Genomic DNA, 12664 nt, shown 5'->3' with positions numbered 1-12664 from the left:
ATTTTTCCTTTGAGGGCCTGACAAATGATGCAGTGTCTCCTGGAATACCTTCATTGTGTGCATTTGCTTACTGTTCTCTAATAGAATTTTCAAGTGGCAACTCTTAACAGGGTTAGGGTGAAAGATAAATTTATGAATTACAGGTAGCTGCAGTTCATAGTTGTAAGTGAAGATGAGGAGGAATCCTGGGAGAACACAGCTAGGTTCCTGTGCCTTGCTGGGGATTAACTTTGAAAGCCCAGACTGCAAATAAATTGATGTTTTCAGGCACACAGGAGAAGATCCGTGTTACTGTGACTGATGCTTGGGATAAAAAGATGTAAAGATACTTTAAAAGAAAAGACTTGGAAATAATAGCCATGCCAAATTTTGTGTCAGCTTTTCATTCTAAATCCTTGTACCTGAAATGGCCCAGTGGTGGCTCTGGATGAAATGGGCTGAGTCTGCTCGAGGCTTCCCTTGACTTCTCTGAAATGAGCACTGGGTGGCAGCCTGCAAATCCACCTTTTTTGGGAGGGGCAATCCAGGAGTTACAGGCTTCTACAACTTGTTTGGGGGATTTTGGGTTGTTTTTGTTTGTTTTGGTTTTATTTTAGGGTGTTTTCCCTTAGTTTAACTTATAAGATGGGAGCCTTTCAATGGGAAAAATTCTAGAGGAAAAAAACAAAATTAAGAAAAGAATCCATCTGTGTATTTTGTCAGGGGAAGAGGGGGAACCGTAAATCCGCTTTTGCTCCACTTTCTGTATCCCAGCCTCTGGGTGGCCTGCAGGTGTTTTTTAGAAGAGAGTGCTGGCAATGGAGGTGGTTTGGGCTGCTGGCTGCTGTGCAGCTGCCCTGACCCCATTTATGTCCCCACAGTGGTGGATGTGAGCATGCAGTGCTCCCAGGACATCCTGCGCATGCTGCTCTCGCTGCAGCCCGTGCTGCAGGACGCCATCCAGAAGAAGCGAACGGTGCGGTCCTGGGGCGTGCAGGGACCCCTCACGTGGCAGCAGTTCCACAAAATGGCTGGGAGAGGCTCCTACGGTAAGGGCTCCATGGAATCCTGCTCCCTGCAACCTCCTTCCCCTGCTCCCTGCAACCTCCTTCCCCCGCTCCCTGCAACCTCCTTCCCCTGCTCCATCCACACAAACTCGGTGGCTGGTGCTGCTCAGCCTGTTGGAATTCTGAACAGCACTTGACCTTTCTTTAAACTAACGAGAGCTTATTAGACAGAGGAGAATTCTTTTCTTCAGAAAAGAGAAAATATTTATATTCCTTAAAACAGGCAATGAATTAAAGATGTGCATTTAAAATTTACAGCTTCGGTTGCACTGTTTGTATACACCTGACACTTCACCCAGTGAGGGACTGAAATTGCAAAGATGGGTTTAGTGTTAAAAACAGAGTTAACTGCTCAGATTTTATACTAAAAATTTTTCCATTCACCCCATTTTAATTACTCTAAACATAGGGAGTTAAAAATACTGATTTTGAAATGCTTGAGACAGTCTGCTTTATTGCTCAGTACTGTCAGAACTGTGCCCAAGATCTAAGGTTACTCCGTGTCTTGTCTCTGATAAATGTTTGGAGTGGCCAACATGTGATGCATTTCCAGATAGAAGGTGAATTTTGTGCACTCACGATTTAATGACTTCATTAGCATATGAGATTGATTTACCACTGTGTTACGAGAGTGACCTTTCACCAGCAGATCTTTTGTAGCTATATTTAGAACATGGCAATTATACATTTACATGTTCTTAAGTTTGTTTCCTTCTCTGGCCCTTTACCCATCTGCTTAGAATATTTACATTTTTTTCCTTGTCTTTGTCCCCGATTGCTTTGGCTCTGTGGGAAAAGGCTTCCTGGACAGTGCAGAACTGTTCCTGATTGCCTGTGGACTGATGGAAATATAAAACACTGTGGAACTTCTTCCTGAGGCCCTGAGATATTTCAAATAAAAACAGTCAGCTGATGGGTTTTTTGCAGAGGGTTGGATCCTGTACTTTGGATCGGTAAAATGAGAACTATTCCATTGATAGCCGGTGCTCCTTCCTGTGAGATGCTGGGAACACCAGAGGCCGTTCTATTCATGTTTCCTTGAAGTTAATTTTAAGCTTTCTGCTTAAAAACATGCCTTGCTTTTCCAGGAACTGATGAGTCCCCAGAACCACTGCCAATCCCAACATTTTTGTTGGGATACGATTACGATTTCCTGGTGCTGTCTCCATTTGCATTGCCCTACTGGGAGAGGCTGATGCTGGAGCCGTACGGATCTCAGCGAGACGTTGCTTACGTCGTGGTGTGCCCGGAGAACGAGGCTCTGCTCAACGGAGCCAAAAGCTTCTTTAGGGATCTGACTGCAATATACGAGGTACAGGATTTGTGGCAGTTTGCAGTGAAATGGATTTGGGAAAGGCTGTTTCTAATACGTGCTCATAAGGACTTATCAGGCTTGTCGGGGCTGATAGCGACGCCTGCTCAGAATGCTATCTGGGAAAGCTGCTCGGAGGGATTTTAGGAATGGGCACTTGGAAGATAAGGGTTGTTCGTGTTGTTCCCCGTTCCTTTCCGTATTCACCGCTCCCATCCGATAAACGCCACCCGGTGGCAAAGCTCTGCATTGCCACGTTCATAGTGTTACCTCCATTTAATTAATTAATTAATTAATTACATGCTTGGATTGAATGAAGATTAGAGTCGATTATTATCAACCTGGTTTTCTTGCATTTAGGAAAACGCTGACAGTAACCCATAAAATCGCCATTCAACATTTCCTACTGGTGGAATCCTAGAGTTAAAATGTTACTTTGGAATATTGTAAAAATACTGAGAGTTCTCTGCCTTTCTATGATATATAATTTCTGTGATATTTAGCAGCTTTTAAGGGTTTTTTTACCTTCTTTTCAGTCCTGCAGGCTTGGTCAGCACAGACCTATCTGTAAGTTACTACCTGATGGGATCATGAGGGTTGGCCCTACAGCCTCCAAGAAGCTGTCAGAGAAGTTGGTCACAGAGTGGTTCTCACAGACAGCCAATGCCAACAACGATGCATTCTCCAAACTCAAACTCTACGCTCAAGTTTGCAGATATGAGCTGGGTATGAGCTTTTTTTAATGTTCCTTATTTCATAGAATTGCCACTTACTCCTTTGCAATAGAGAAGAAGAAATCATGGCTTATTGTCATATTGATTAGGGCAGTTTTCTGGTTTTAAACTGTATTTGAATATGTGCTAAAATAGCCTCTTACCAGCAGTGCCTTTAGGGAATGGCAGCGGGGCTGCCTGACAGGGACTTCAGTTGTCTTCTTGTATTGGTGACTTGGATTCTGTAGCAGTGATTTCCAGCAATTCAACACATCTGGAAAAAAGTTATATTAAAAACAGATTTCTTGATATTTCTGAAAGGCTCTTATGAAAATATTAGAATTTGAAAATTTAATACAGGTATTTTCATTTGAGAGGTAAAAGGTTTGCTCTGTTTTGTTACAACTGTAGACTTCCATAGGTGATATAAGCATCAAAACAGCTGCATTATAAAATTTATGCCTTTTTTCCCCCCTGGTTTTAGGTCCTTATCTTGCTTCTCAGCCTTTGGACAATTCTCTACTTTCCCAAACCAACCTGGTCCCTCCCTCCAGCCAGGCAGCCTCTGCTCTGCCCCCAGTGACAGCCCCTGCTGCCAACCCCAACACTCCGTCGTCGGCTCCCGCAGCTCCCACCAGCAGCACCATCACAGTGACCTCCAGCAGTGCCATGTCCTCTGCAGCCACTACAGCCAACTCCACCCTGACCACCACTGCCCCATCCTCCTCCTCTGCCAGCCTGGGCAGTGGCATTCCAACGAGCAAGCCTTCCTCATTCCCACCTTTCAGCAATATGAACAATACCACTCCTGCCTCCCTGCCCGCCCAGGCTGCGCCAGTCCCAAATGGGCAAACTGGGGGGCAGCAGCAACAGCCAACACTGCAAACAGCAGGGATGTCTGGAGACACGGCTGCAGCACCTGCACAGCCCCATCCAGAGGTTTCTGAAAGGTAGGGAACTGCAATCACACCTTCAGCTGAAAAATCAGCTCGACTAAGGTGAACTTTTACCCCTTCAATAAAACCCCTGTATTTATTTTCACCAAGCTGCTTTTAAGGGAGATTGAGAGTTCAGTTGTGGTGGAGCTGAACCTTTTGGTTCCAGTTGTAGCTGCAGTTCTAATTACATCTCAGTGTCTGCTCTGGTACAAAAATAAACTTCCTTTTTTTCTTCTCTCTCTAAAGACAGGAAATTCACCAAACTACTCACTTCAATATTTTAAAGGGCTGGGGAAGGAGGGGGAGATAGATAATTGGCACCATCTTAGAGTTCTATTTTCTGTAATCAAAGTTAGAGTGGTGAAGACAGCTCTTACTGTACATATTCTTGTTCCCCAGTTAAGCAGTAGTTGAGCTGTTGAGCTGCTGTAATAAAGAAGGCTAAAGGAAAGAAAAGGGATTCAGAGTTACTGATAAGCTCCTGTACAAAAATGACATAAAAAGACTGTTTCTTACACCACAGTTGACTCAAAGATCTTTCAGATTAATAATTGACAGTTTGATCTAGTTTTGAAGTAAAACCTAATCTTTACAAAACTCGGCTGTTTGTAACTGGTTTCAAAATTTCATTTCCAGCACTATGGATCGTGATAAAGTCGGAGTCCCCACAGATGGAGATTCACATGCTATCACCTATCCACCTGCAATTGTAGTTTACATAATTGATCCTTTCACATATGAAAAAAAGGATGAGAACAGTAGCTCATCCAGTTTGTGGACACTTGGACTTCTGCGCTGCTTTCTGGAGATGGTTCAGGTTCTTCCTCCCCACATCAAGAACATCATTTCTGTGCAGGTGAGCCAACAGAAACAAACATGTGTCCTTGGCTTTGGCTGTGTTTGGGGGCAGTAACACCCTCAAGGTGAAAGTTTCGTTTCCTTCACAAACATTACTTACAGTTCTCCAGCTGTTAAATCATTAGGTTGTAGCTTTTAGAGCAGTTTGGGTGCTATTAACCAAAGCTGAATCCTGTTGTACATTCCAAACTCATCTGTTTTATCTCAGAGGAAATGTAGTGCCCACTCCAGTACTGAGTGAAGTATGGGAAAGCTGCTGGTCCTGTACTGGGATCTGCAGCCTGACCTTGCTGGGCTGTAGGCAGAGCTCCTTCCAGCTGCAGGACCATTTAATAGAGGGCAGGAGGAATCATTAAGATTTTTGGAGGAATCATTAAGTTTCTCTTCTAAACAATTTATTTTTTCTTCTGAAGAAAATTTCAATGGGGATAATTTCTTGAAGTCCCACAGGGCTTTGGAAGAATTGGAAGAAATTTGACTGCAAAGTAAAATTCAAAAAGCAATGTACCAAATACTGTGTCAGAAGCCATCTAATCTATTGATAAAACAATGATTTATTTCTTTTTCTCCTCTCCTCTGTTCCAGATTGTCCCATGTCAGTACCTGCTGCAGCCTGTGAAACACGAGGACCGGCAGATTTACACTCAGCATTTAAAATCTTTGGCATTTTCAGCTTTCACTCAGTGTCGGAGACCTCTCCCAACTTCCACCAACGTGAAAACCTTAACTGGCTTTGGCCCAGGGTTAGCCATGGAAACGGCTCTTAGGAGCCCTGATGTGAGTATTGTTAATGAGATTCTGGAATTATCCAGATCAGAGGAAGGTCCCTGCTTATCAACCAACTATGTTTTATATTGGGAATAATTTCATCCCCAAAGTTCATTGTTTGCTCTGTCATCTTTCTAGAGACCTGAGTGTATTCGACTCTACACCCCTCCTTTTATACTGGCTCCAGTGAAGGACAAGCAAACAGAGCTGGGAGAAACCTTTGGAGAAGCTGGCCAGAAGTATAATGTGCTTTTTGTGGGCTACTGTTTGTCTCATGATCAGAGGTGGCTGCTTGCATCCTGTACAGACCTCTACGGAGAGCAGTTAGAAACTTGCATAATTAATATTGATGTACCGAACAGGTAAGAACCAAACTTTAATTCATTTTTAGCAGGTGTATTTTCTTTCATTCCCCTGAAGAACTACATTTGGTTTGGTGCTGTAAGAATAACTGACTTTTGTAGACTTGCTGTGTTGCAAAAGTGACTAAAGCAGATTAATATTTTCTCTATTATGTGGATATCATTTTGAGTTAAATTTCTAGAAGAGCATACTTTAGTTTCATGTAATTCTTGAGTATTAATTACTCTGTGTGTGCTCATACTTCCCCATCTCACTTACTGGCTGTTAATGTCAATTTTAGAATGTGATCAATTTAAAAATCCCAAACCCCCTGAAGCTGCAGCTGATGGACTGCAATGCCAACACTCTTGGCTCGGGTGAATGTTCAGGTTAATACAAAAATGATTTAAACATGGCATTAAAAACTTGTTGCAGTTTTGACTTTGTTTTCCCTTCTTTCTTTCTTCCAGAGCTCGCAGGAAAAAGGGTTCTGCTCGCAGACTTGGTCTCCAGAAACTCTGGGAATGGTGCCTGGGACTTGTGCAGATGAGCTCTTTGCCATGGAGAGTTGTCATAGGCCGCTTGGGAAGAATAGGACATGGAGAACTAAAAGGTATCGGCAGCATTTTTTTTTAGAGTCTAAAGCTTGATTTAAAGCTTTAATTTTTCAGTAAAATCAAATGTGTCTATCCCTGTTCCTGGAAGAGAACCTCACTACTGAGATTTCTTCCCTCAGACTGGAGCTGTTTGCTGAGCCGCCGGAACCTGCAGTCCCTGAGCAAGAGGCTGAAGGACATGTGCAGGATGTGTGGGATCTCTGCTGCAGACTCCCCCAGCATTCTCAGTGCTTGCTTGGTGGCCATGGAACCCCAGGGATCCTTCATTATTATGCCAGGTATTTGGGAAGCTCTCTCATTTTTTTGGCACGAGAACGAACAGTTCAGGCTTTGTTAAACTGAGGAAATGTTTGGTTTCTCTCCCAAAGATTCCGTGTCCACGGGCTCCGTGTTCGGGCGCAGCACCACTCTGAACATGCAAACGTCTCAGCTGAACACGCCCCAGGACACCTCCTGCACTCACATCCTGGTGTTCCCCACCTCTGCCTCCGTGCAGGTGGCCTCATCCACTTACACCACTGAGAACCTGGATCTGGCCTTTAACACAAACAATGGTTTGTACTTGCATTTGTCCTTGCCTTCTTAAGATCCCCTCATCACTCTCCCTAGCATAAGGATAAACTGTTCATTCTAAGGAACCATTTCCATTTCTGTGGAAAATCCCTTTATTTCTGAATGTATTGCCATATCCTGCACATTGTGAAATTGTAGGAATTCACTGGTCTTGTTGTTTTTTTTTCCAAGATGGAGCAGATGGAATGGGAATCTTTGACTTGTTAGACACTGGAGATGATCTTGATCCTGATATTATAAATATTCTTCCTGCATCTCCTGGTGGATCCCCTGTGCATTCTCCAGGGTCCCACTACCCCCATGGAGGTGATATGGGCAAGGTAACTATTGGAGCAAATACAGATTTGTGTGTGTGTTTTGGCTGTTTTTTCTCCATCTGTTAATTTCCTTTTGTGGAATGAAAGGATTTGATCACCTGGATATTGGATTGTCATGTCATGCTTGGATATTTCCAAATGCTTTGTGTTTCAGAAGCTACAGATAATTTCTATGAAATTTGTGCTCTCCTAATCTGAACCCATTGCCTGTTGTGTTCCAGGGTCAAGGCACAGATCGATTGCTTTCCACAGAATCTCACGATGAAGTAACAAATATACTGCAGCAGCCACTGGCCCTCGGTTATTTTGTGTCAACTGCCAAAGCAGGTCCATTGCCTGACTGGTTTTGGTCAGCGTGTCCTCAAGCACAAAATCAGTGTCCCTTGTTTCTTAAGGTACTGTCCTGGCAGAGACTTGTGCAGCCTGAGGGATCTGGGGGTGAAAACTGTTCTGGTTAAACCAAAGTCACTGCATGTCTCTGGGGATAGCTCTGCTTTTGCTTCAGGAGAGGCCAGGTGTATTCAGTGTTTGAGAGTTGGCTGTTTGGAAGGTTCTGCCTTGCTCATGGCTTCTTCCTGGTAGTCTGGACTTTTTTTTTTTTTTTTTTCCCCGGCTTTATGCTCCAGGATTTTGTAAGAACAGGTGGAGTTCCTGGACAGAGCTCTCAGCTGCACTCCTGTGGGGACTGGTGGTAGAGAGGGAAGTACATAAGTGCAGTATAGTAACTCGGTTGCCCTGGGTAAAATAAGGAATAAATGAATCTTTCTGGATTGCACAAAGCATAAAAGCTGTTTTTTGTTGGCTTTGCATTGTATCATCTGTCTGGGTGTTGTCTGAGCCCCTTATCTCCTTATGGCACAATCAAGACACACTTGGCACATTTAAGGCTGTACACTGGTGTACAGAGAAACTTTCTCTATGAACAAATCAGCATCTCTAATACTGTGCTTTGTTTTCTAATGATCCAGATAGATCTTCTGCAGCCTTGCTTGTGTCTGGATTAGCAGTTCCTCTTGGCCTAAGCTCATCTGTGGCTTTGGTATAGGATATTATTTTGAAGAGAGGATTTATTAGTTATGCTAAGCAGCTCTAGATATGAAATATAAATAGACCAGGCCTATAGAAAGCAGCTGAACTTCCAAGTCTGTGTGTTATTAAACATCTTGGGCCACTTGAGTTTTTAATAATCACTTAATGTAGAAAAGGGATTTAAAAAAACCCCATATATCTATTTCACTACTAGCACTGTGCTTTTAGCAGAGATCTGTGTGAGAGAATATAAATATTCTGAGAATTCCTGAACTTGTTGATGGCCTGAGGATAAGATTTGTTTTGGCTTGTGTGTCAGAGAAGGTGCCTGCAAGCTACAACAATATGGGGGAAGGAAATGTGGTGTAGTTGATCAGGCAGTAACTTCTGGCTTCCTTCTTCCTCCCCAGGCCTCTTTGCACCTCCACGTGCCTTCAGTGCAATCAGACGAGCTACTCCACAGTAAACACTCCCATCCACTTGATTCTAATCAAACTTCTGATGTGCTCAGGTATTTATCATTGATCACTTGCAAAAATATTGTGCATTTAATTTTTAATGCTGCTGCAGTGAAGCTGCATGTTTGTTTTTCCTGCTGTTAGTTTTTTTTCCTTTGTGCAGCTGATATCCTTAGTGCAGATAAACTGCTGTGCTTTAAGTGATTGTCACAGAACAGTGGAATAAAAACCAAACATCTCTAAGCCCTTCTTTAACTAACCAGTCTTTGAAAATGTTTGATGAACAACAAATTCCTCAAACTAGAAGAGAGTTTGAAAGACAGAAGTAGGAAAGACAAATAGTTAAGCCATAATATTGCACAGCAATCTTGGAAAATGTGAAGTGCTGAAGGACAGAAGCCCTGACCCACGTAAACATGGGATGCTAATTGAGAAAACATCAGATTATTTTTCCTTTTCTGTTTTTTTTTTTAAATGTGAACCTCTTGGTATGAATTAAGAACAAGCAATTACAATGACAGTTTTCCACCAAAAGCAAGTTTAGCTCTGAACTGCTGTAATAATTTGGAAGACATGTTATTTCTGAATGTTGGCAAACCTGTTTTACGTTTTTGATGCCAAAGCAGCTGGATTATAGTAAATTAGGGCTGTAAAATCCTGGTGAGAAAATGTGCTGGCCTGACAGAAGGCTGTTTGTTTTTCAGGTTTGTTCTGGAACAGTACAATGCACTCTCCTGGCTAACCTGTGATCCTGCAACCCAGGACAGACGGTCATGTCTCCCAATTCATTTTGTGGTGCTGAATCAGTTGTATAACTTTATCATGAATATGCTGTGATCTTCATCTGAATTTTGCAAGACAAAAATGAGGAAAAGGGATATTTCACTGCAGGACTAAGTTATAATTCTTCTCAGTGCAAGTTGTTTGTGATGGGGTATGAATCTTGTTACTTCCAGCAAATATTGTTCTGACTTGTGAGAGGGGCACCCATCGCCCTGCTGTCTTTGAGTCACTGACTATGGGGGACGCTTCAGAATGATGATCAGAAAGTGTATTATAACGTTTTTAGTAGCAAAATTAACCATTTTTCCCCAGCCACAGTATTTGTGAAGAGTAATGAGCCATAGTACCCAGTCATGGTTAATGAATTTTAAAAGCATGGAGATGAGAAGAAACACGAGGAACAATTAAGTTTCAACCTATGGCTTCAGAACATCAAGATGTTCTTGTATTGGATTATAGTACTTAGTATTCAAAAATGCCTGCATCTCTTATTTATTGTAAGTTTTTAAATGTATAAATTGTCTTATATTTCTTAACCTCTTTTATAAAAATTTTCCTAGAAGGTTTATACTGCCTTCTTGCTTTAAAGCAATTGGTCTAAAATATATGTAATCGTCTTAATTAAAAGTTGCAGTAGGTTGCTTTTAGAGTATTATTTTTTTGTAAGGGGTGGGTGGGGACAGTAAATTTGTATTGTCTTGATGTACAGTTTAATGGGGATAGAGGGGTTAATGTCCATACCATTGTGTGTGGGGGATTTACAGCTAAGCTGTAGTTGCAGAGTACATGTACAGTAATGAAGTTCACTGTGTTTATATAAATTGAAAAGGTACCGGGTCTTACAGCATTTTATATCACACCTTTACAGAGTAACAATGGCAATATATAAGTGATATTGTAGGTGGTTTAACTTGTAGTGAGAATAACATGAATAAACTCTTCAATTGAAGTTTGTGTTATGGTTCAGGGCTGTGGCTAGATTCTCAGATCCACTTCCAGGACACGAGTTTTAATATCACAAGAACATCTCTTGTGCATTGTTGCTCCCTGGATATTCTTGGCACTGTGCTCTCTGCATTGTTTGCTTCCACTTTTGTGATAAAATGTGAATCTGAGGCGGAACACACAGAAAACTCTTGACCTTATCCAAAGTCTCCTGCCAGGCTGAAATTTAGCCCAGCTCTAGCCATTTTACAAATGCAAAAATAGTCAATCTTGACTTTAAGATTGGTGTGTGTTTAACTAAAATGTGGTGTATATAGATTCTCAGTGAATTCTGGTATTCAGATTTTATTCCACTAGTAAAAAAACAGCACGAAACCCTGAACATTTTCCTTTTCCATGTACTTTTGGCACTGTGGTGAAGGTCCCAAGTATCAGTGTATGGCCTTCCCCATATCCCATTTTCAGGCTCTGGCTGGGGCATGTGCCAAGGAGGCTTTGCCCTCCCCAAGGAAGGGACTGACAAACCACAAGGCTTTCCTAAACGTCCCCCTCTATCTACAGTCACCATTTTTTCTCAGTAGTTTCCTTCCTTTTTTCCCAGCACATGCCAAATGTCTGTGGCTGCTCTAAAATAGCCCCTACGGGTGCTGAAGAGCAGCTGCAGATGCTTTTTGTGGGTTCCTTATCTGACTGCCAGATGAAAAACTGAACTCCTGCAGCGCTCTCGGGAGCCTGTCACGATAACCCAAGTCCTGGGTCTTAATATTGTCTGTCTCGCTGGTTTAAACCTGTAAAGGAGCAAGTTTTAAGATCCATTTGTGCACCTGCTGTTAACCCCTCTACAAGGAAGAATTTGCTTGCATTTACCAAACTTACTGTGTTCATGAAAATCTCGTTTCGTAAATGCAAAAGACCTGCCTGAGGTGATTTTTTTTTTTTCGTATGAGCAGTCTCACTGAATCGTGTACATACAATATTAGCAACTTTTTTGGTTTTGTATAAAGAAGTTGTACAATTGGTGATGAGAATTTTCAGTCATTTCTTCAGAACAACATGAGTGCAATCAGAAGTTAGCATATTTTGATAAATAGAGTAAAAAACTGGGTCTGTCCATGACTTTATCTCGGTAATGCACCGCAGATTAAATGGCACACTATTGTCTTACAGAAGGTTTTTCTCATTTGGTTGGCATTTTTGACGTGGAAAAGTGCTCCTAAAACTGGAATTTTCAAAGTGTATGTCCTTTTTTTTTTTTGAGCTTTGTCGCTAAGTGGTCATTTCTAACCCTGGCTCAGTTAACCAAGTTCCAAGGGCTGGGTTTTGGTGTGGCTTTGTTTTGTGTTCAACCTGAACTTGTATTCCTAAAGGTAAGTGAATCAGCTGCCTGAACATTGGTGTAACTGTATTCTGTTACCTGGACCAGCCTTCCCTGTGAAACTCCTACTGTGAAAGCTGCCAGTCTCCCACTCCTCCCCCCCATCAAATGCAATTAAAGTAAATTATAATATTATAACCACTATGAAAGACTAGAAGGGCCATTTCTGGAGTGATAGTCACAGCCGGCAATGTACATATCAAACCTGCCAGCACCACCGAGCCAACTATTATATTGGGCATACTTTTTTGGTTAGCTACTTTCATTTAACTATTTTAAGTGCACATAATAGCTGGTTTATAAATAAAATTGTCAGAATCCAATAAATTGAGGTTGTTTAGCAAGTACAAGCTGAAGTAGTTGAACATTTCAGCTACAGATTTTCAAAATGGCCTTGCAAGAAAATCTTGTTCCTGTTGGTGCTTAAGTAGCTGTGGAGGTTTATCTCTTTCAAGGAAAGAAGAAGCTGAGATCCTTCCATTCCAATTAAAAATACATATTTTAACCCAGATATTACTGCATTTAAGCCTTTTAGTCACATTTGACTCACTACTATTTGGATTTGGTTTCTGAAAACCCTGTTGCTAAGA

General features: G+C 41.9%; 1 protein-coding gene across 1 annotated transcript in view; it reads left to right on the top strand.

Annotated features, from left to right (window-relative positions):
- The window catches only part of MED13 (mediator complex subunit 13), a 50246-nt gene extending 39849 nt beyond the window's left edge, over positions 1-10397 (top strand). The window contains exons 17-30 of the mRNA XM_084219112.1: positions 861-1028; positions 2135-2358; positions 2895-3084; positions 3556-4021; positions 4646-4865; positions 5453-5644; positions 5774-5997; positions 6448-6590; positions 6714-6872; positions 6963-7148; positions 7339-7487; positions 7706-7879; positions 8924-9024; positions 9676-10397. Coding sequence (XP_084075238.1) covers positions 861-1028; positions 2135-2358; positions 2895-3084; positions 3556-4021; positions 4646-4865; positions 5453-5644; positions 5774-5997; positions 6448-6590; positions 6714-6872; positions 6963-7148; positions 7339-7487; positions 7706-7879; positions 8924-9024; positions 9676-9808 — 2729 coding nt within the window. The 3' untranslated portion in view covers positions 9809-10397. The remainder of the gene's footprint in view (positions 1-860; positions 1029-2134; positions 2359-2894; positions 3085-3555; positions 4022-4645; positions 4866-5452; positions 5645-5773; positions 5998-6447; positions 6591-6713; positions 6873-6962; positions 7149-7338; positions 7488-7705; positions 7880-8923; positions 9025-9675) is intronic.
- The last annotated feature ends 2267 nt before the right edge of the window (positions 10398-12664 follow it).

The sequence above is a fragment of the Fringilla coelebs genome (assembly GCF_963513975.1).
Source record: "Fringilla coelebs genome assembly, chromosome: 20".
Lineage (NCBI taxonomy): Eukaryota > Metazoa > Chordata > Aves > Passeriformes > Fringillidae > Fringilla > Fringilla coelebs.
The sequence above is the reverse complement of the archived record's forward strand: the minus strand, read 5'-3'. Positions and strand labels throughout refer to the sequence as shown.